The sequence below is a fragment of the Lepidochelys kempii genome, chromosome 1 (genome assembly GCF_965140285.1).
Source record: "Lepidochelys kempii isolate rLepKem1 chromosome 1, rLepKem1.hap1, whole genome shotgun sequence".
NCBI classification, from domain to species: Eukaryota; Metazoa; Chordata; order Testudines; family Cheloniidae; genus Lepidochelys; species Lepidochelys kempii.
The window spans coordinates 222479835-222503483 of record NC_136380.1 but is presented as its reverse complement, the minus strand read 5'-3'; the positions used below and the strand labels follow the sequence as shown (position 1 = coordinate 222503483).

Genomic DNA, 23649 nt, shown 5'->3' with positions numbered 1-23649 from the left:
GGTCCATAAAAGGAATTAGCCCCCCACCCCCTTCATTTATCACAGATCGGCAGAGCTATTCTGGACCAGTTATTCTGCTATAGCTATTCCAGAATAGTTTCCCATCTGGATGCTTTTTAATGGGTTTTAGTCCACAGTTCCCATCTCTTCCCACCCATCGGACCTCTAGTATTAAAGTGAGAAATCAGCTGAGAAGAAGACAGCTCTTTGTACCATTTGAGACAACAGCTTTTTGTACAGTGGGGCCAAAGTTTTTAAAAGTGACTAGGGATTTCAGGGGCCCAGACAGAGTCACTTTACAGGGGTCTGATTTTCCGAAACTGCTGAGCACCTATTTTCCAAAAATTGGTGCCTTTTAGGTGTCTAACGATGGGCACCCAAAATGATTTGTCAGTGTTGCAAATCTTGGCCTGAGGGCATAGGATTATGTTCAGATGCAGGAGCTGTCTGCATTTCCTGTCTACACTGGGAAATTTAAAAGAATGAGATTTTCCTTCTGACTAACCCACCCCGACCCCACCATACCCCACTCCTGTCCATACTTGGTTTCTCTCTGTCATTTGTGGTGGAAATAACATATTAAAATACATCAAATACATCTCTCTTTTTTTGGGGGGGGGGGTCAATCAGAAAACCCCCCAAGTCCTCTGTTTTAAATTAATCTGGAAAACAACAAAGATCAGAAACTCTCATCCTGGTGGCCTGCCTGGACTTGTTTACAGTGTGCCAGGAAAGTGCAGTGCAGTTGGGGAATGTCCCTGTTCTGATTTGGTAGCATTCTACACTGACTACTCTCTTTCTCTCTCTGCACAGGTCTAAATGACTCTGGTCCCCTCTGTCACCCTCTGAACTTTGAGTTGTGGAAAGGAGAGGTTAGGTAGAACTGCACTTCACAGACCACTCTGCATGCTGTCCGTTAGCTGGCTACTTTGCTAGCCTGAGACTGGGGGAAATCCTGCTGGTCTTCAGCTGTGCCCCCAAACGCAATTCCTGAGCTGGCTGACTGATTTGGGGAGACCTTGCTGCTATTTTAGTCCTTCCTGTCTAATGTGCTGCTGTCCAAGGGAGCTTTGATTTATTTCCTGTGGTTCCCTTTGTATCTTGTCTAGTTCTGGCCTTTCTTTTCACCTCTCCTCTGCTGTGGCTTTCTCTGCCCACTTCCCCTACTAAAAACGTCCCCTTCTACCCAACTCTCTGCTCCAGCAGGCAGAATGTGGGAGGTGGCAGAGGGAGGGCAGTAACTGGATATAAAGATCCAGCAGTTCCCACCTCCTCCCCGCCAACAGCATTTTCCCTTTGTCTGGGGAGTTAAAGATTAAAACTATAGAGCTTTTACGACCTCCACCAAGAAGTACCATCAAGGGGGGACTTTAATAGAGAGGGAACATCCTGTTCTCAGCCACTGGTCCCCGTGCAACCTGGTGTCCCAGGCTCAGTGCAGCGAGCACACAGCAGAACCTGGTGTTTGAAGTGGCTCCCCACCAAAGACCAGCAGGAATTAATGATCCCTTTTGCATGCTCCCAGCTGGAGAAGTAAGTCAGGGCATCTGTCATTAGAGGAGAGAGCAGAGAGAGTTACAACAGAAAGAGAGTACAAGGGCAGAGGCTCCAGGGGAAGAGGACAGAAAGCAGCAACAGAGAAGCAAGGAATTGTTGCCTGTAGGAACTGGTCACAGAGAGAAGAAATCAAAGCCAGAGTCACAGCTGGGAAAAGGAAAGAGGAAAAACCAGGCAGCCCTAGACAGAACATGGGCTTCTTTTAGGGTCTGGAATAGCAGGGGATCCTGCCCATCAGGACTGGAGTGGGTTAGCAGTGTAGTTTGGAATGCAGCATTAGAACAGGTGCTGCTGCGGGTCAGTTTTGAGGTGTATCTGTGGAGCAGCGGAGGAGTGGGGCACAGGGCTGAAGCAAGGAAGGAGCTGTTGAAGGTGAAGGTGTCTTGGCAGAGAGGTGTATCGCCCAGAGGCCCAACTCCAAAGGAGGAACTGGACTGAGCAGGGAAAGCCAGTCCTGTTATCCAGTTTGGGATAATGGAAGAATTAAGGAGGTAGCAACAATCACTAATGAGCAGCAGCAGCAGGAGACTAATCGGAGGGGGTAATCCAGATGCCAGTACTAGCCCCCTCCATCTGCAGAGGAGAACTCAAAGATATCTAAGATAACAACAGAGGGTGAACTATCTCAGCTCCTGTAAACAAGCAACTGAAGCCTGCCAGGGGTCTAGAGGACAGTGGGTAATTTGACTCCTACCCTGCCTCAGTGCAAAAGCCCTAAAGGCATGTAGTAGACCAGATAATAAAGAGGGAGGAGACTATGATAAAGTGAAGGAAGCCATCCTGTGAGATTGCAATACTGGCATGTAGACACACTGCCAACCCTTTAGACTGTTCAGCTACTGAGCGGCAGAAGGACCCCAAGAGGTGTGCAGCTGACTCCGTGAACTTTCCCACCAATGGCTTAAGCTGGAGAATCATACGAAGGAGCAGATCATGGAGCTGATAGTTCTCAAGCAGTTACTGACCATCTTGCCTGAGGAAATTCAGACCTGGGTCTGGGAACGTCATCCAGAAACCATGGAGCAGGCAGTCACACTGACTGAGGCTTTCCAGCTCATTCATCAAGCATCTGAGAGGTGTGGGGAACAGGAAAGGACACTCAAACCTGATTATTCCCATGAGAAACCAGAATGGAGAAGTAAAGTTGAGTCTCTGTGTGAGAGAGGATGTGAGCAAACAGCTGTATTTCCAAACTCACGTGCTCAAAAATCATGAGATTGGCTTAAAATAATGAGATTTTAAAAAAACAATGTTGTCTTCTTTTTCTGAGCTTTTAGAATGCTCTTGATTCATGTTTTTTGGCTTTTCACTACACCTCTGAGGGCCAAAAACTTACTTTTTTTTTAATGAAAGCTGAGATTCTGACATAATCATATGCCTCCAGGAGCTGAGGCTGTAAGAAGAACACTAAATGTCACAAGACTAGCAATAAAATTGTATGAGCTGGCAACAGTGGCCCAGCAGAGTTAAAGAACATGAAGGAACGGGGATTAGCATCTGGTTTTTGTCCTTATACCAAGATCTGTACAATAAGTGGTAAACCCTGTCACTGGCCAGTGACTATTGATTCCTGTGCTCTGAAAGTATCCATAGAATGAGAGCCTCTGTTAGCCCAATAATATAGAAAGCAAATAATTACTGGCCTAGGAAATTGGCTAGCTGAACCATGAGAGTCAATGGAGTACTGTTACCAACTCCAGTGTCTAGGAGGAGCAAGTGTAGACCTGGATGATGAATGGGACTGAGGCCTGGTCTATACTGCAGGGAGGATCGATCTAAGTTACGCAACTTCAGCTACATGAATAATGTAGCTGAAGTCGACATACTTAGATCTACTTACCGCGGTGTCTTCACTGCGGTAAGTCGATGGCTAATGCTCTCCCGTCGACTCCACCTGCGCCTCTCGCCCTGGTGCAGTACCGGAGTGGATGGGAGAGTGCTCAGCAGTCGATTTATCTTGTCTAGACTAGACGCGATAAATTGACCCCCGCTGGATCGACAGCTGATCGGGTAATGTAAATAAGTCCTGAGTATGTTGCCTCTATGGCACTGGCTGAGTGACTTCAAAATGGTGACTCAGAGCAAGTGGAGGTAAAATGTATAACCAGTAGAATTTATGGCTAATTTATACTCCCCCCTCTCCAAATCCTGCCTCCCTGAGTATCTATCTGAGGTAAATCCCAGCCTTTTTTTGCCAGGGGTTTTCTGTAGCAGACTCCTCATAAAGTCTGTTTTACATCTATCGCTCTGTCCCTCTTTTATCCTCTCCTTTTCTCTCTGACTACTTCTTCTCTCCCCGCCCCAACATAAAACAAATACACAGACCTTTTAGGTACATGCCCTTTGCTGGGGGAGCAGGTCCCGCCCCTTGCATCTGGGCCATGACATGGGAAATGTTTATTATGATCCAACACCAGCAGCTTTTTCCTTCCTTCTGCAGTTGCGCAATGGGCCTTTCAGCGCAGCTGGTGCTGAGCAGTGGTTGCTTGTTGTTTCAGGTGGCAGTGACACTTGATCAGGTGGCCAAATATTTCTCTGAGGAGAATGGGACTCTCTTCGATGAAGGGAAGTGGGACTTCTGCAGGGATGCCATGCAGGAAAGTTACTATACTCTAGTCTCCCTGGGTAAAGCTATACTTTCTCGTGTTTGCTAGAATGCTCTGTGAAGTTCCCAGTTTGGCTTTTGCTCAGAGCTCTTCTCTGTCTTTTGTATTTCTGGTGGATCAACAGCCTGTGTGAAAGGGAACTTCAAAATGCTATGTGAGTGCAAATCCACCCCATTCATCCCAATGCCAAGAATTTTCTAAGGAGGAAGAATGGCTCTGTGTTTTGTCAGTGTACTGAAATGATACATATGATGAATTATTCTACTCCCCTCCTACCCCAGTGCCAGACACATGCTTATAATAAGATTGGCTTCATCTTGGAAAGGGAGCGCTGGTCTTTCAAGGCTTAGGAAGCCATTCTCCATTCCGATGCGGTGCACTGTTTAGGAACTGGCAGGTGGCATAATAAGTGTGCACCATGAATCCCTATGTAGGGAAGTTGTGATAGCTTCTAAACATCTTCCCATCAGTTTTGGATTACATGTCCACTCCAACAAAGAATGGGTGTGAGTTTAACCTCACAAGGCCATATTCTAATTTACTTACTCATGCTGAGTAGTATCTTACTCCACAGATACTCCCTCTGGAGTCAGTAGGACTATTTAAGGAGAAAGCTCTAGCCCAATATGAGTAAAGGTGTCAGAATCTGGTCCACGGTCTTCTTTGTAAGTCCTCAGTGATGTGTTTCCTAAACAGTGATATCACCTGCTTTTCTTCCTGTGATCAGGAATTACGATATCCAAACCTGATGTGATCTCCTGTATGAAACAAGGGGAAGAGACTTGTTTTCCAAATCTCCAGGTCTCTGTGGATAGGGTGATCCCAAGAGGTTTCTCTTCAGGGGAGGAATGAGCATAAGCAATTTGAAACAATTAGAGTATAAATAAGAAGATAGAATTTCAGAAAAGCCAGCATGAGACCTTCAGATTCTGTCTCAAATAATATAGTCCTCTCTTGTTCCAATTGCCGTCATATCCTTGTTGCAGATGTCACACGGGGCTTTCTATCAGTACTGATTGACGTCCTTCCCTGCACCTTAATATTCAAATGGGATTTATAAGCATAATTTGTCCCCTTCTAACACTCTGATCAAGGATTATGAAGATTTGGCTCCTAAATATTTATCCCTCTTATCTTATTCTGATTTGGGGTTGTGATTTTGAAGTTTACCTATTCCGCATTTGTATTTGTCCCAAGTACACAGATCATGTGCGTATTTTCTTTTTATTCCAGAAGATGAGGCATTCTTGATGGAGAGGCTTCTGCTGGATTCTCCTTCTCATAAAGGAGCTGAGCCAGTGGAAACACAAGAGACATAGTTGGAAAGATCCAACGATAATATTTCCCAAACTTCTGACTGGGGAAAAGCCTACGACAGTGAGTGCAAGTCAGAAAGTGAGAGGAAAACCCCTGTGTGGAAGAGCCAGGGTAAAACCACTCACCAGGAAATAAGTTTCAAGAACCTCAAAGAAATGAGTCTTTGCCAGAAATCCCCCATGGGGAGAGGCTGGGCACATGGAGCGAATGTAGGGAAAACATCAATCAGAGCTTGGAGCTTATTCAACATCAGAGAACCCACATGGGAGAGAGAGCTGTTAAATATACTGAGTGTGGGAAAAGCTTCCAGGAGAGCTCCCCACTTACATCTCATCAGAGACTTCACAGAGGAGAGGCACCCTACAGAGGTAAGGTGTGTGGGAAAAGCTTCAGTGCCAACACAGACCTCATTAACCACCAGAGAACCCATGCAGGAGAGAGACGCTACCAGTGTGCTGAGTGCAGGAAAAGCTTTGGTCAGCGTTCCCATTTTATCAAGCACCAGAGAACCCACAAAGGGGAGAGATCCTATACATGCCCTGAGTGTGGGAAGAGCTTCAGCATCAACATGCACCTTATTAACCACCAGCGGATCCACATGAGAGAGAGACCCTGCCAGTGTGCTGAGTGCAGGAAGGGCTTCAGCCAGCGCTCACTCCTCATTCATCATCAGAGCACCCACTCGGGAAAGAAACCCTACACTTGTAAGGAGTGTGGGAAAAGCTTCATTCAGAGCTCAGACCTCCTGCGACACCAGACACTCACGACACTCACAAGGGTGAGAGACCCTATAAATGCCCCCAGTGCGGGAAAAGCTTCAGCCAGAGTGCACATCTTTTTAGATACCAGAGAATCCACAAAGGGGAAAGCCCCTATAGATGTACACAGTGTGGGGAAAGCCTCCGAAACAAGGCGCTTCTGTTATTGCATCAGAGTCTCCACGTGGAGTGGAAATCAAGAGGCAGCTTCATTTTTAGGTGCATCAGTCACTCTTCCAATTAACAAAATACATCCTCTAGAACAGCGAGCATTGGAGGGAGAGCAAGCATGTTCCTGAGGTTACTGCTCATTTGGGGATTGGAAGTTCAGAACATTGGCTAGTAAGAACCCAAAGCATGAGGGAGGGTGGAGCTGTCATACTAAAAGACTGGATGCTTGTAGAGGGAGTGGTAAGAAGTAAAGTGAAGAGAAAGCAGAGAACAGACACTGGGTGATCAGTCAAGTTGTGGGGAGTGATTCTGAACAGGAGAATAGCAGGGAGAGGAGTTGTAGGGGGTCATTGACTAGAGACTGGGAGGGATAAGAGGGATTTTTTTCCTTCTCTTATGTATTTATATTACTGACAGAGAAGACATAAGAGACAGTCACTTGAAGTCAATCCACGAAGCATTAAAACCTTTGGGTTTCTTTATTGTGCAAATTAAGTTACATTGATTCTGGAAGGCAGACTCAGACACTCTGCAAAGTGTACAGAGAGAATAGCCTCTTGTAATCACAGGTGTACAAAGACGAATGAAGCAGCCCAGAAGTTGTTTAATCACACAGAACACAAATTAAGTCTGTTTATTCCTGCCTATATAGGGGCCTAGAAGGTTCTGAAGCTAATAAATGCTTTTGAGAGAAATGTGTAATTTCAATAGTCTATCTGCAGGAGCAAATAGTTTCTGAATATTTCACTGGATCACAGTAAAACTCCAGTTTGCTTTAACTATGGATTTATCAATTCTCCTGGCAAAGGTTGCTTTATAATGGGATGAAAGAGGGGATCTATTACAGGACAGCTGAAAGCCTGGGGAGGGGGGGGGAATGAAATGCAGCAGTCAATGGTATAAAAATATTGTATGTTGAATAACTCTATCACCTAATCGCTTTTCATAAGTAGGTCTCAACGCACTTTACAGATGGGAAATCTGAGGCACAGGGAGCTGAAATAAATAGAACCATTCACTCCTAAGTGTGTTAATGGGGGAGGGAAGGATTCATAGGCTTTGCTACAGAGAACATAAGGAACCATTTTTCAAAGATACAGGAGAATTTATGACACTGAAGTATGACAGAAGATGCAGAAAGGAAGGCTCTCAAACCAATGAGGATGAGAATGTGCAAAGAGACAGAGAGGGGGATGGTACTAGAGAAGAATTACCAGGCTCTGCTGTTTTCATAATACAAGAATCCCTTGTTACTGCCCAGCCAATCCTGGGGGAAGCACAAGCGGGGGTAGCATGGGAACTTCAGGGCTGGCTGTACAGTGCTTCTAAGCAGTACAAACTAGTGTATTTTCCTCTTCCCTGAATGGCTCCAGGAGGCCAGCAGAGGCGAGCAGGAGGAACTACTGCCATCTCCGGGGGCAGCTCCTGGAGATGAGGGAGAGCCACTGTAAGCACCAGCAGATGCAGCTGTGTTCTGGTTTTTCAAATCTAGGGTCTCAAAGGACAGCTGAAGCAGCAACCTGCTTCAATAAGATTAGATCTTATAAAGAATTACTTCAGAAATAATGTCAGAATGCATATTTTGTGGCCCTATTTGCCATGCAAATTAGTCCCTGCTCCCATTGGAAGACTCTGGCTAGGCCATGCCCCCTCTCAGGTGATGGGTGAGGATAGGGTTCTCTCTGAGAAACAGACCTGAGCCCCTAGATTCAACGGAGATGCCAACAATGAGGAATGGTAAGGGAAGGGTTTGCACCAGGGGTCTCCATACCTGCCAGCATCTTCAGGCAAAAAAAAAAAAAAGGGGACAGGGCATTTTCAATTTGCATAAATGTTTTTAGGCCCAGTCCAGACTGGTGATTCACCGGGTTGCAGCCATTGTTGTAGCTGTATCAGTACAAGCACGAGTGCTGACAGGTAAAGTTGCCATTTGCACTGGGGGAGCTTACTTTGAGTTTCAAAGAGGCATAGCCTCCTCAGGTGCAAACCGTGCCTGTCTCAGCTACACTAATGATTGGCCACCAATGGCTGAAACTGCACGAATCTCTAGTCTGAGACCAGGCTATAGAGGGGCAGCTGATGGGGCAGGTGCTTTCAACCCACTGAGAGAGGAGCTGCCATGAACTCTTCACAATACTGAGACCCAAACTAAAGAAGAGGAGCGGGAAGCCCCCACTCCATGACCAAGCACTTTTGTTCCTAACTATCAGTGAATTAATCTGTGGCCTGCCATCTGACACACGTGCACACACAAACCCACACTCACACATGAACCTCACGCTCTGGCCCCACTCCCCACATGGAATAACAGTGAAAGGAGGCCCACTTCACCCAGCAACGCAGTGGCGTGGAGCCACTTCCCCCCCCCAAGAGATGGCAACAAACCCATCTCCCCAACCCTTTCAGGAGCAGCATGAATGGCATCAGGTGTGGTCTCTGGCACCCACCCCACAGAGAGGCAGGAGCAGCAGCACAAGGCTGCCTAGTACTTACCAGAAATCCATCCCCGTGGCCATTTGCTTGGATGGCTAGCCCCAATGTGCTCTTCTTCTCCTGCCACACACAGAGTCCTCTGCTGGGATGACATTGGCAGGGCTCTGAGGGCAAAGAAATCAACATGCGATTGAGATGACTTGGAAAATTCACCCCATTGTTCCCAGCTCTCTGCGGACTCAGGCAGATGCCCCCACATCAGTTGCACTGGAGTCATGTCTTCGAGTGTTTCTTCACAACCACAAGCACTAGAAACTTGCATAAAAATGTGAAAAGTGAGATACTGATGTAATCATATCCTTCCCAGGAGCTCTTGTCCTATGCTCAGGCCAACGGTATCTATTCCTCAACCCAGCCCTGTCCCGTCCCCCCCAAACAACTGCCCAACAAACTAATCTGCCCCTGTACACATGCACAGAGACCCCCACCACCCACAACTAATCTAGAAACACAGTGAATTACTATGGCTCTCTCCCTGCATACTGAGAACCCACTCCAATGAATGATTTGCCCCAACGGCCCCTGATATCATTTGGACTCCCTCAACGCACCTCATCAAAGATTGGTGCCTCTCTTTTTCCTTTGGCTCTTTTCTCTGCTCCTCAGCTTCAACATTCCTCTCCAGATAACTTGAAAATGCACAGAGCCCAGAGCCCCACGCATGGGTTGGATTCCTACCTAGTCAGCTGCCAACCATAAGTAGCAGAGACTGCATTATACCGTGTGCTATTTTTACACACACATACATAAACAAAACACCTTAAAACAGTAATACTTTTCATTCAAGCTAGCTAAATGAGGATCTCCTGCAGAAACAAGAAACTATTAAACAAATACTAACGGAGTTTCAGTTACACAAATTGCACTTCCTGGAATGACTGCCCAAATCTGGATGATATTTACTAAGTGCCAGGTGACTCAGCTCTCTCTTACCAAAAATATTTTCAAACATAGGGAAACACCAGAGATGAAATAGCAATGACTTGATTCATTCCAATGATGAATTTTCCCCAAAATAATGTCAGAATGAATATTTCAATATACTACTTGGTATGAAAATTAGCACTCGCTCCTATTGGAGAGTACTGGTTATGCCCCCTTCTCTCCCAGGCGGAGATATTGGGTTGGGGCCTTGAGAACATGGATCTGAGCCCCTATAATCAGAATCAGAGACATACTTTCCCGGAAGTACAAGGAATAGAAGGGGATTATGTGTATCTAAAGTCTTCATACCTCTATGCTTCAGATGGCGTGAGCTGCAGAGAAGGCTCTTTCTTCATTAACAGTGACAGGAATAGGACCGAGGTCACTAGCCTGAAGAGGGGCAGTCAGGCTCTCCTGTTTACACTTTCTCAGGAGAACACATGGACATGAAAGAAAACCGAAAACAAACTTTAAAGCTGACTAAAGGGAATCCATACATTTCGCACAATGTATGATTGGCCTGTGAGACTCACTGCCACAAGATATTATTGAGGCCAAGACTTCAGCAAGATTTTTAAAAGGATGAGACATTTATATGGACAATGAGAACATCCACAATTACATTAGATAGAATAAATATTAGTAGGGAGGATAATCCCTGATGCTAGAGGATATAGACCAACCCATTACTGCTAGTGCCTAGGAAGAAACTTCCCCTACCCCCCATCTCTCCCAATTTAATTCTGAGTCTTGTAAATAATTAGTGTTTGTTTTAGGGTCCCAGCTGTTGGAGTTGTCTGAATATATGAGAATCTCAGCTTTCATTGAAAAAAATATGTTTCTACCCACAGTGGTTGTCCAGAACAGTTTGAAAAGGTGAGCTGACTGTACTCCAAAGCCTCAAAACCCAGAGGCAAATTAAAAACATTATGCATTTTTAAATTATATTTTTTAATCATCTCATGATTTTTGGTGATCTAACTCAATTTTGTAACTTTGGGGGTTAGTGATATAGCACAGGGGCAGGTTATTCCTTACCTGTCCATTACAAAAAGAAAAGGAGTACTTGTGGCACCTTAGAGACTAACACATTTATTGTATCTCACGAAAGCTTATGCTCAAATAAATGTGTTAGTCTCTAAGGTGCCACAAGTCCTCCTTTTCTTTTTGTGAATACAGACTAACACGGCTGCTACCCTGAAACCTGTCCATTACAGGGTTTCTTTGCACTTTCTCTTCACTATCAGGGTGGGGTTGCTGGGCTAGATGATCCGATCTGACCTGGCATAAATGGGAATTGCTGTTTCTGAGCCAGCTAAGGGGATGGAGAGAACTGAGAGCGTTTTAGGAAAGAGTTACTTATTTCTCTGAATCTGGGGAGTTAAGGATTAAAACCAGAGAGCAAGTCATGCCTCCCTTTCCCAGAGAGGACCGGGAAGTAACGTGATGCACATGGAACATCCTGCCCCAGCCATCCCTTGGAAACCTGGTGTGTCCCTCTGCACTGAGATCGCTCACGGCACCTGGACCCTGGATCCATCTCAGCCCCTGCTCTCTGTGCCCTGGCACACGGCATGGATCAAATTAACAACCCCATCCCTGCTGCCGGCTGAGCCGTGAGTCGGGGGTCTGGGATAAAGGGAGAGCGGCGAGAGCTGCGGGCTGCCGCAGGGGAGGGGCACGGGACAGAAAACAGCAGAGAGTCCTGGAATTGCTGGCAGCAGGGCCTGGTAAGGGCAGGAAGGGGACTGGAGTCTGAGCTGCACCGGGCTGGAAATAAGAAGCAATCCAGCTAGTTCAGGCACCGCACATGGGTGTGTGAATCCTCAGCACAGCCTGGTGACAGCTGACCCTCTCTACCAGGATTTCAGGAAGGGGGTTGGTGAGTAAGAACTTGACTACAGGAGGAAATTGTACAGCTCTGACTGTACGGGTGCGGCTAAAGCAGTCCAATCCCCTAGTGCGGATGCACTTGTATTGATATAAACGTGTTCATATTGGTATCCTTTATTCCTGTTTGGGAAGGAGAATACTATACCAGTATATGGCACCATTATACTAGTATAACTGTCCACCCAAGAGGTTGCATCGGTCTCACTATGTTGGTAAAAACTCACACACCCTGACCTACATAGCTATCCCAATAAAATGTGTACATGTAGACCAAGCCCAAACATTCCCCAAGAACTAGCTAGTGCTACCCAATGGAAGTTTGGGAAATGCCGTGAAGGTGCTATTTCCTCTGCAGTGATGGTAGAACCAGGAGTGGAAACACCCTTCCCACCGCTCATCTTTGTCTACTACATGCTTCCTCCACAGCACCCTCTATCACGCACTCTACTCCAAACACCATTCACAAACACTGCCTCCTACCACATCCACCCATATCTCCTCACCACATCTCAGACCGCAGCTACCCTCTTCCAAACATCACGTATTGCCAGAATCTGCTCCATTGCACCCCGATGTTTATTCACTGGCATCATCAACACCACACTTTGTAAGGGGAGGGTGTGGAATAGCTGTAAGTCTGCAGAGGCTCAACCCTTCCTTAAAAAAACATTGCTTGATGCTGAAGTGCTTAACGTCAAATATTGCCCAGTCTCTACCCTCCTATCTTTGGAGAAGGAGATAAATGGAGAAGCTGGTAGCTATTTATCCAATATGCACTTGAACACCAATGACATCATAGCAGGTTCCAGTCTGGGTGCTGGGCTTCCTTCAGTGCTGAGGCCATGCTGATCAGGATCATGCTGTTAATTATAGGACAGGATCAATTTGGTCATGCTGCACTTCTCGGTGTCTTTTTATATGACTAACCATGGGTAGTTGCTTTACTGACTAAAGGTCTGATCCAGTGCCTGCTGAAATCAGTTGGAGGCTTTCCTTTGACTTCAGTGGGCTCTGGATCAAGCCATAAGAGAAGTTGCCCTCCAGAGGATCTAGTCATACCTAAATGTTAGTAGTCAGTTAGTGGGGATGGAAAATTACATCCTCATGGACAGATCTGTAATGCAATGTCCTTCTTTGAGCAATCCAGTCTCCCCTGTTGCTATATATTTTAAAAATGTACCAAAATTTTTAGCCAGGTGAAAGAGTATCATCACTAAGCTACAGAGCTTATGAGAGTCATTGCCCTGTGGATCCTGCAAGTTTGGTCTCTCTTCTGGAGGAATTATCGGATGCTGTCACTGGTTGGATGAACTGGAGCTACCTCATCCTTATTTCTGGGAGAGCGGAAGTCTCGATTCTGGGTAGAGGGTCTTTTCGACATGGTGCCTCACTTGTCCTTCCTGTCACCACTTGCTGAAGGGATTTATTCAGAAGTAGTGAGTCAGGTTAAGAATCGTTTTGTTGCTTTTGAGCATGCCCTTTCCACAGAAAACTCCCAGTTGGACATAATGTGACAGTTCACTGGAGTTACACCAATCTTGACGGTACGCCTTTATTTGTCCTGTGATGACCATTGCAGCAGTAGCATCTTGCTTCATGACCAAAAGGCTGAGTTATTGTGCTTCACCCTTAGCAGGGCTTCCATGTCATTTGCAGCTTGTTTGAACCGCAGCAACATCTGTGCTCACTGTTTTGAGCAACCATGGCTGCTTTGTGTTCTTTACACTTGCTATGTCTAAGATGGTGAATTGACTATAAGCTTTTAATGGTAGTTTTAGCTATATTTGTGACCTCATCCTTGAGCCTCATCCCGCTGCTTATCTGTGTTCCACACAACATGGCTTATAGGGATCCTACTGTGGCATCTTCAGTTGGCAGGCAATCATACTTTTCCTGACGGTATAGAGCCATTTCCCCTCCAGGAAATCCATCGCACCACACATTTAAAAGGTAGCTACTTTAACTGTGGAACTGTTCTTCAGACTGTGCATTGTTGGCCCCATATTTATTATTTTTTGCTGTCATTTCCCTCTTTTTTTTCTCTTGGATTCCTCAGTTGCTTCAGTTTGACTTTTTGATTATAATTATATTTCTAATGTTGTTATGTTCCACAGAGCTCCAGCTGCCTTGTCTGGGGAGGTGGGGGGTGGGTAGGGGGCGGGGACATTGTATATCTAAAATTCACCTTTTAGTTTAAAATCAATTTGTTTATCACAAAAGACATTTTGTCCCTCTCTATCTCCTGTTAGCTTCCACACCCTGGCCCACATCAACCTGCATAAACACACAGACCTTGTGCAGGTATGTTGCACCAGCTCCGCCCTTATCCCTAGAGCCGCCTGTGCTGGTAAAAGCTATTCATGCTGCCCTGACATTGACAGCTCCTTCCCTCTCTGTCCAGAGGTGGAATTATTGCTGGAGCTGTAGGCAGTGACCAGGGAATGGTTGTACTTTCAGGTGGCAGAGACATTCTACATCAAAGACGAGGGAACTCTTTGGGATGAAGAAAAGGGACGTGTCTGGAGGGATATCATGCAGGAGGTTTGTGACACCAAGCTCTTGCTAGGTAATAGCACGTTTTGTGTCTGTTTAGTGCCCAGTCTGGCTTCTGCTCAGGGTTCTTTTCTGGGTTCCTTGTGTTTCCAAGGAATTAATGTATATCATTCCCAGATGCCTGTGTGATAGAGACAGTGTCCCTTCAATTAAATACTAAATTTAGAAATACAGTGGAGGTGCCATTCCTTCAAGGCTAAGAGCATTCTATGAAAGGAGAATGCTTGCATTTACATGTACATGCTTGTAGTAATACAAAATAATTTATTCCCCTTCCTTGGCTCTGGCTTCGTTCTCAGAAGGGTCTCTGACTTATCTGCAAGTATGGAAATTATCAAGTACCAGTAGCTTAATACTTGTGCTGAGTCATCAAGTCCCCATATGTGTGCATATCTCTGAATCTCCCACCGTAAAAGTTTTGCTTTCCCACAAGAGCTCTGTAAACGTACTCCGTCTGTTCAGCTAACAGGCACTCCGGCACATACAGGAGAGAGTTTTAAAATAACAGGTGATTGCTTGTAGCGAGTACTCTACAGGTATTTAACAATGTTTGCTATCCCTCGTTTTGTTTCCTCATGAGTAGGATTTCGGATTTCCAAGCCTGATGTGATCTCCCAGGTGGAACAAGGGGAAAAGTCAGATGCCCTGACTCGCCAAGATTTCAAGAAAAGAGAGATCTTTAGCGGCACCTGCACTGGTGAGAGTTTATTTTTTGTTCATTATTTATATGCATCTCTAAGGTCTCCCTCATTGTAGTACTGTATGTGGTCTCCCTTCCCATAACTTAGATCAAAAGGATATGTTTCCTTGAGAAACAGGTGCATATACTCAATGCTCCCACATGGCAGTCAGAACAATATGAATCAGAACCAGAGGACACTAGCCAGGAGACTGGTTGCTGAGGGGAATTCCAACAGTGACAGCTAGCCAAAAAGTCCAGTCAAAGAGCCTTTAAAATGCAGTCTTGCATCACATTAGTACAGTAGCTATCTTAGACTTAGATGACATTGATGCATGGAGTTCCAACTAATCCCCAATGGTCTCCCAGGTCTGTCTCATCTCAAGTTAACCAGTATTGTAAAGCACTGTCATCTATCAGTGGTCCCTTTATCCATCTTTTATCTAAGTGCTTGGAGGGGATCTTGAAGCAGAACTGATACCCTGTGTGGAAGGGATGCAGAAGATTGAAATCTTGGTTTTCAGTCTTATAAATAATGATGGTTCATTTTATTTTTATTCTAGCAGATGATAGGATCATCACTGAAGAGGTCACTCCTCAGCAGGAAGGTCCTGAAAAGATAGAACCACACTGGACATTAGCCGGGAGACCAGCAGGGGATATTGCCCAGAATACTGACTGTGGAAAAAATCTCTGAGAGTCAGGGCAGATCGGAAAGGAAAGAGGGAAATTCTGTAGGGAAGAACCAGGGTAAATCAGTTCACTGTGAAAGTGGTTTGGGGACACACAAGAGCATCATTGCCCAGAGAGAGAGTCCAAATACATGTATAGGATGTGCGAAAAGCTTCTGTCTGAGATCAAATCTTGCTACACACCAGAAACTCCACATGGGAGAAAAACCTTATAAATGTACTGGGTGTGGGAAAAGCTTTCTTCAGAACTCCAAACTTAGTCAGCACCAGGGAATCCACATGGGAGAGAAACCCTATAAATGTCTGGAATGTGGAAAAGGCTTCACTCTGAGCTCCACACTCATTCATCATCAGAAAATCCACAGGGGAGAGAGGCCCTACAGATGCACCGAATGTGGGAAAATCTTCAATAAACACTCAAAGCTTGCACAGCATCAGAGAATCCACACCAGAGAGAAACCCTTCAGATGTGTAGCATGTGGGAAAAGCTTCAGTCGGAGCTCAACACTCATTTAGCATGAGAGAATCCACACAGGGAACAAACAGCATAAATGTGCTGAATGTGGGAAGAGATTATGTCAGAACTCAGACCCGATTGTACATCAGAGAATCCACACGGACGAGAAACTTTATGCATGTACTGAGTGTTGGAAAAGTTTTAGCTGCAGGTCAACGCTTATTAAACATCAGAGGATCCACATAGGTCAGAGACCCTATAAGTGCCCTGAATGTAAGAAAAGCTTCTCCTGGAGCTCAGACCTTATTCATCACCAGACGGTCCACATGGAGGAGAAACCCTATAAATGCACTAAGTGTGGGAAAAGCTTCGGTCAGAAATTACAACTCTTCCAGCACCAGAAAATGGTGAGTACTGAGGGTCTGGGCTGACAAAAAGGGGACATCTTCTTACCATCCACTTGACATTTAAAAGCACACATAACGGAGGTAATTCTTAACAATGGGAGGAATTTAATTTATGGGTTTCAGAGTAACAGCCGTGCTAGTCTGTATTCGCAAAAAGAAAAGGAGTACTTGTGGCACCTTAGAGACTAACCAATTTATTTGAGCATGAGCTTTCGTGAGCTACACTTTGCAATTTAATACTCTCCCTTTCTCCAATTTTTTCCTCCTTCCCTCGTCTTTAAACAAAACAAGCCCACAAACCTACCTGACTCTCTCCATCTTTTGCAGTCTTTCTCTCTTCTCTTTTCTTTGCCGCTTCTCACTCTCCTTCATTGCATAAAACAAACCCACAAAGCTTTCAGGGGGGATATATGCAGATATATGCCTTCCCCTTGTATCCTGCCTCTTACACTCAGGATGCTTTTCACACTACCCTAATGCTGCTGCTCTGTCCTCTGCCACCCAGCTAGTTTCTGACCATTAGGGTTGTCAGCTGAGTAGGGAAATCTTCCTGTTTCAGATACAGATGACATTCGAGGAAGTGGCTGTGTACTTCACCCAGGAAGAATGGGCACTTTTGGATGAAAGGCAGAGAGAACTCTACAGGGACGTCATGTGGGAGACATTTGAGACTCTGATCTCTCTGGGTGAATGATTGTTTTCATTGTTTAATAAATACTGCCCAACTATTTAACAAATGGTGACATCAACTGTTTTCTGTCTCATGAATAGGATTTCTGGTTCCCAAACCTGATGTGATCTCCCAGATGGAACGAGGGGAAGAACCGTGTGTCCCAGATCTCCAGGGCACCAAACAAAGAGAGGTTCTGAAAGCTACCCAGACAGGTAGAGTAAGTTGTTGAACCAACTGTGAAACTATCCACGAGTAAAGTATAATGCTGGAATTCCAAGATAGCCATCAGTTATTAATGTTTGGTGACCATTATAGTGTTTCACATTTCCAAAGGGCATTCATTTAGTGAATTGGTCAGAGTTGTGACTAGAATTTAGTCATTCCTGGATGCTAGCCCTGTGCTTAGTCCTTTAGTCCAATGGGTGTTAGGCATCTAAATACCATTAAGGATATGAGCCTTAGTCTTCATTACTCTGCTTCAGAATTGGCCCCACCCTTTCTCTAAAGATTTGGTTCCTGATTATCAGTCTCATAAATAGTTTTTAGATTTGGGATAAATCCTTTGCTGTTCTTAGTTCTGGCGTTTGAAATTGTTCTCCCCCAAAGAAATCATATATATTTTTATTCCAGCAGATGATGCGATCTTCTTGAGTGAAAATAAGGAGGAGAATTCTCCCCTGATAATACACAAGAGAGAGAGACTGAACCTGTGTGCAGACCTTATTAAACATCAGAGATTGCAAATGGGAGAGAGACCCTATAGATGTTCTGACTGTGAGAAGAGTTTTAGTCGGAAATCAGATCTTACTCGACATCAGCGAATCCACACAGGAGAGAAACCCTATACATGTGCTCCGTGTGGGAAAAGCTTCAGCCAGAATTCATCGCTCACTCAACACCAGAGAACCCACGGGGGAGCGAAACCCTACCCCAGACTGAGCATGCCCACTGATTCCTGTAGAAGATACATTAATAATGCATGAGAGATCGGACAGAAATCAATGAGAGCTGCACTTTCTGGGGGCACATGGGCAATATGGGGCACTGCCCAAAACAAGCAGATTAAAAACGATATCATATGAGGGAAGTGGGGCAGCAGTGATTAGGAGAGGGAGCATGTGCTAAGGTGATTGATCCTTTGGAGATCATTTTGTTGGCAAAATCCTTCCCCAGGAGGACAGTGGAACACCTAGAATTGATGAGAGAGGGATGGGAGGTATAAACCAGAATGTGAGGGAGCTGGATGCTAAGCACTATGTGCTAGAAGGAGCGGTCATTGTCGAGATTAGGGGATCGGGTTTGTAGAGCCAGAAGGAGAGCAATGTGGGTCCTGGGGGATCAAACATTTAGGGATCATTGTGGTTGTAACAATCTTGGGGTTCATTAAATAACAAACCAGTGAATGAGAAAGGAATACAATTTTAATAAAACAAACTGGAGAGCTAATGTGGTGAACTGCACGCAGCCATGTTGTGTACCCAACACCCTGCATCCAGGGAACATCTCCAAATTCCTTTGTCCATAATACTGTCCCTTATAAGGGAGTATCTCTAAATTATAATCTACAAACATATCTCTACATCTTCCCTCTTAAAGAGAAATGAATTAACCCATATATATATATATATATATATATATATATATATATATATATATATATAGCTAACAACTATCTAATAACACATGCATTAAATTCTCAACCTATGTAGTACATTTCCATAAACCCAATGTGTCATCTACCTAGTGAGGAGAGGTTACCAGCATATCACTCTTGATTGAGTCTTTACCAGTCAGTTTCTTCAAATACCCATTCCCCGGGCAGGTTAGCGAGTCTCTATGGTCTTTCAGGACATTTAATCTCCTGCTTTGGTCTTCTCAGTATCAACCTTTCATTACAGTCTGAGTTGTTCTCTTGTTCCTTGACAGTTTCTCCTTTGTGCATTGATGATAAAGGATCAGTCAGATGGGAAATGCCAGAGTCCACATCTATTATCAATGTGTTGGAACTTTCTGAGATTACTCGTAGATCCCTTTGGTTATGTTGAAATGTGTCTTCCTGGTCTGTCTGGTCTACATAAGACCTTGGATGCAGCTGTTCTTTAATGGTACCTCTTTGGTCTCAAGTATTAGAGGTGTGATTCCTTAGGCACACTCCATCACCTGGGTTAAGAGATGGGAGATCACAGGCCCTTTTGTTAAAATATTTCTGCTTCCACTTCTGATTTTCTTTCATCTTCTGTATGGTTTCATTGTCTTGAGATTTCAGTAAATTCTCAGTAATTGGTAAATTAGATCTGATCCTTTTTCCTATTAACATCAGAGCTGAGAAAAGCCATTCTCCAGGGGTGTACTTTGGTAAACCAGTAACACTTTATACAAATCATCCCCACTGTCAAAAGTCTTTTTCATAAGGTTCTTTACTGTCTGTATAAATCTTTCCACAAATCCATCTGATTGGGGGCAATTTGGATTTGATGTTTTGTGATGAAAACCCCAATCTATGGCAAATTTCCTAAAATCTGCCCTGGAAAGTTGCAGTCCATTATCGCTAAAGACTTCATCTGGAATTCCATGTCTGGAGAAGATTCCCTTCAGGCTGACTATCACTGACTTACTATTAGTATTGTGCATTGTGCCAATGTCTGGATGCAGAAAATAATAATTTGTGACTCTTAAATAATCCTTTGGTTGCCAAGTAAATAAATCCATGCCTACCTCCTCATAAATCGTTTGTGGAACTGGATGAGGTCTCAGTCACTCTGCCTGTTGGCATGGCTTGTATTTCAAGCATGAAAAGCAGTTTCCGACCACATGAGTAATGTCATGATTGATCCATGGCCAGTGCAGCACCTCTCATGCTCATTGTTTGCACTTCTCAATTTCTAAATGACCCTTGTGGATCTTCTGTAGCATTTCTTTACGGAGGCTCATTGTAATTACCACCTTACTGCCCTTGAAAATCACCCCATCTATCACAGTAAGCTCATGTTTGCAGTTCAAATACTCTCTTATACTTGGACAGCAACTGCTTATTTCTTCAGGCCACCCTTTAATGATCACTTCTTTAAGGATTGCCAATGATTCATTTTGCTCCCTTTCCTCTCTTATCTGTTGCAGTTTCCTGTTAGCTGTGGGAATTGACTTAACAATCAAATCCACATAGGCTTGCAGCTCTGTTTCTAAAGTCTTCTCTGGTTTCTCCCTTTGTCTCTTCTTTCAGTTGCAAACATAGGAGTTAACTTCAAAATGACCACAGTTTCCTTCTCATTCAGCACTTTTGACACCATGTAACGATCGTGACACCATGTAACGATCATTAAATAGCAAACCAGTGACTGAGAAAGGAACAAAACTTTAATAAAACACACTGGACAGCTACTGTGGTGAACTGCCGCACACAGCTCTGCAAAGCTCCCAAACCCCACCCCCAACGCCCCCAGAGCACTTCTCCAAATTCCTTTGTCCATAATACTGGCAATTATGAGGGAGCGTCTCTAAATTATAATATTCTACAAACATATCTCTCCAAGTGTGGTGTTTGTTTTGAAGGGGACATAGCTGGGTGTTGTGTTGACAATCAGCTTGGGTAGCAGGAGAGTGGAACATAGTGAAATAAAAGCGGGAGATTATTTTAAACAACTTGATTACTGTGATTACAGCATTGAAGGTGTCCATGTATCCCGACTATACTCCCTCCAAGGCTTTTGATTGCCATTAGATGCTGTGACGCTCTGTACCTCGGGGGAACACCCTACACCCCATGTTCATCTTTATAAAATGATTGTGTGGTATCCAATGCAAAGTTTGTCATGTTGGGTGTCTTCAGAAGGCTCATGATGCACTGAGCATGGTTTGTATAGTGATGTTATAGTAATTGTTACAGTAATATTATAGGTTATAATTTCATGTATATAGTTTTTTTTTTTGAAACAGAAAAATTTTTATTTCTAACACTTACAAAAAATTACCAAGGAAAACAAAACAAACTATGCAACAAAACAATGCAAACAGAAGGTATAACACAGCAGCTTTCAGGAGGGAGAAGTGTTCAGGCTAGCCTGGGCCCAGAGCGGGGGGGCTTCCTCGACACTCATGGTCTTCCACCCTCCTGAGTTACCTGGTGGCCTAGAGCGAGGGGGCTTCCTCGACACTCGTGGTCTTCCACCCCCTCGAGTTACCTAGTTCATGTATATAGTTATGAGGATGAAAATGTATCCTCATGGCTTAAGGCAAGCCAGGCAAAAACTCTTCAAGAGCAGAGAGGCAGACCCCATCAGGGCAGGTATGGGACAAACCCAGCCCAGCCTCACAGGAACAAAGGGCGCTGGCCTAGGGGTCAATGTAGGGAGCCAAGGTGGCTCCCCTCCAAACCAGAGGGTAAAGAGCCACCCTCTGGGCCTGAGTGGGCTGGGCCAGGCCAAGCTTCCGCCAATCCCCGTAAGGGGAAGGGTGGGACAGGAAGTACAAAGGGCGGGGCCCTCTGCCCAGTGAGGAGAGCACCAGGGAGGGAGACAGACATAGGTTGCTCTCTCGTGATCCTGCTGCTGACCCAGGCGAAGCCCGGGAAGGCCTGTGGCAACCAGGGCTGCCGGCCGCTGAATACCCAGAGGACCTGGAGGGGCCTGACTGCAGCCCGGGCCAGCATGAGTCCAATACCGAGGGGGAGCGGGAGTGGCCCGCAGCGGACTACCCGGAGGAACCGGAGCTGCCCACAGTGGAATACCCGGAGGAGACGGAGGATCCGGAGCTGCCCGCAGCGGAATACCCGGAGGAGATGGAGGGACCGGAGCGACCTGCCTGAGAGAGACTGGGTAGGAAGTAGCCCAGGGGCCGAACTACACTGTGGGGTGGGTGTGTTTGGTCAGTGGGCGCGGACTGCCCCGCTGACCCAGTGGCGGGACCTTCGGCTCCCACCACTGTCAGGGCCCTGGGCTGGAACGCAGTGGAGTTGGGTGGACCTGCGTCCCCCTACCCCGGAGCTCCCCTGCCTGAGGGGCATGCTACTGACTCTTGCCGGCGCTCCCCTGCCTGAGGGGCGCGCTACTGACTCCGGCCAGCACACCTTCCCGCTAATTCCCCAACACCTGGAAGGTGTGACAGAGGCTGGCCACGGAGACCATAGCTCTCCATCGCCCCTAGGGGCTCGGAGGACCGACCGACACCTGTCACAGGCAACAAAAGAATCTGTTAGACTCTTGAGGAAGTCACTCTCCTTCCTTTGGTCAGTTTGGAACTGTGATGAGGTAACTGACTCTGAAGGGTGGGGCAAAGCCAAGAGGGAAGAAAGGACATGATAAAAGGGAGAGACATTTGCCATCCTCTCTCTCTCTCTTCCACCTACATCTACAGACATCACACTAAGCGACTGAAGTGCTGATCAAAGGGGAGAGCCTGGCTGAATAGCAACCAGCCAGCCTGTGGTGAGAAGCATCTAAGTTTGTAAGGACACTGAAAGTATTAAGATCAGTTTAGAATGCATTTTGCTTTTATTTCATTTGACCAAATCTGACTTGTTATGCTTTGACTTATAATCACTTAAAATCTATCTTTATAGTTAATAAATCTGTTTGTTTATTCTACCTGAAGCAGTGTGTTTGGTTTGAAGTGTGTCAGATACTCTCCTTAGGATAACAAGCCTGGTACATATCAATTTCTTTGTTAAATTGAGGAATTCATATAAGCTTGTAGCATCCAGCGGGCATAACTGGATACTGCAAGCCGGAGGTTCCTAGTGTTGTGTCTGGGATCGGAGATATTGGCTAGTGTCATTTGGTTGCACAATCCAAGGAGCAGCTTACATGCCAGAGGCTGTGCGTGAACAGCCCAGGAGTGGGGGTTCTCACAGCAGAGCAGAGTAAGGCTGGCTCCCAGAGTCAAGGATTGGAGTGACCTAGCAGATCACTGGTCCAGATGACACCAGAGGGGAACGTCACAGATGCCCAGATCCTACACCCAATACTTGGTATTTTTCATAACACTTTAGTTTGCAGTGTTTAGTTTGCAATGTCTACTCAGATGCAACAAGAACTCTTTCTTCAATATTCTGTGTTGCTTAATCCTTGGTGCTAGAGTCTGATTTCAGCTGTTGTGTTTAAAAAGTGCTCTGGAACATCCTCTTAAGGAATCCCAAGGAAAACAGTTGTTCTCTGGGTGAATGTCAAATTTCTCCAAGATCTCTTGGGGACAATGAAAGATTCCATTATTAGAGATGTCCTGCAGGCATAGATCTTAATCTTCGTGCCTCTATTAAAGTTGACAGTATATCCTCACCTCGTGTTCTGTGTTCAGTTTGAATCCTTCATCAGCAAAAAGAGAGCAGCAACAGAAATGTAACGGAGAGGGACAGCAGGACTGATTAGGTGCATCAGAGTGGTGACTGGAAAATAAGGTCTCATATGAGGAGATATTAAAAGGACTAAGACTATTAATTTTGGAAGAATAGTAAGAGATATAGGATGAAGGCCAAACA

General features: G+C 45.3%; 1 protein-coding gene across 1 annotated transcript in view; it reads left to right on the top strand.

Moving 5' to 3' along the window:
* LOC140907689 (uncharacterized) overlaps positions 1 to 23649 on the top strand; it is a 115609-nt gene that overhangs the window by 24781 nt on the left and 67179 nt on the right. Inside the window, 5 exon segments of the mRNA XM_073334248.2 lie at positions 4056 to 4182; positions 5600 to 6243; positions 6246 to 6469; positions 13969 to 14020; positions 15593 to 16507. Of these exon segments, the coding sequence (XP_073190349.2) occupies positions 4056 to 4182; positions 5600 to 6243; positions 6246 to 6469; positions 13969 to 14020; positions 15593 to 16507 (1962 nt within the window).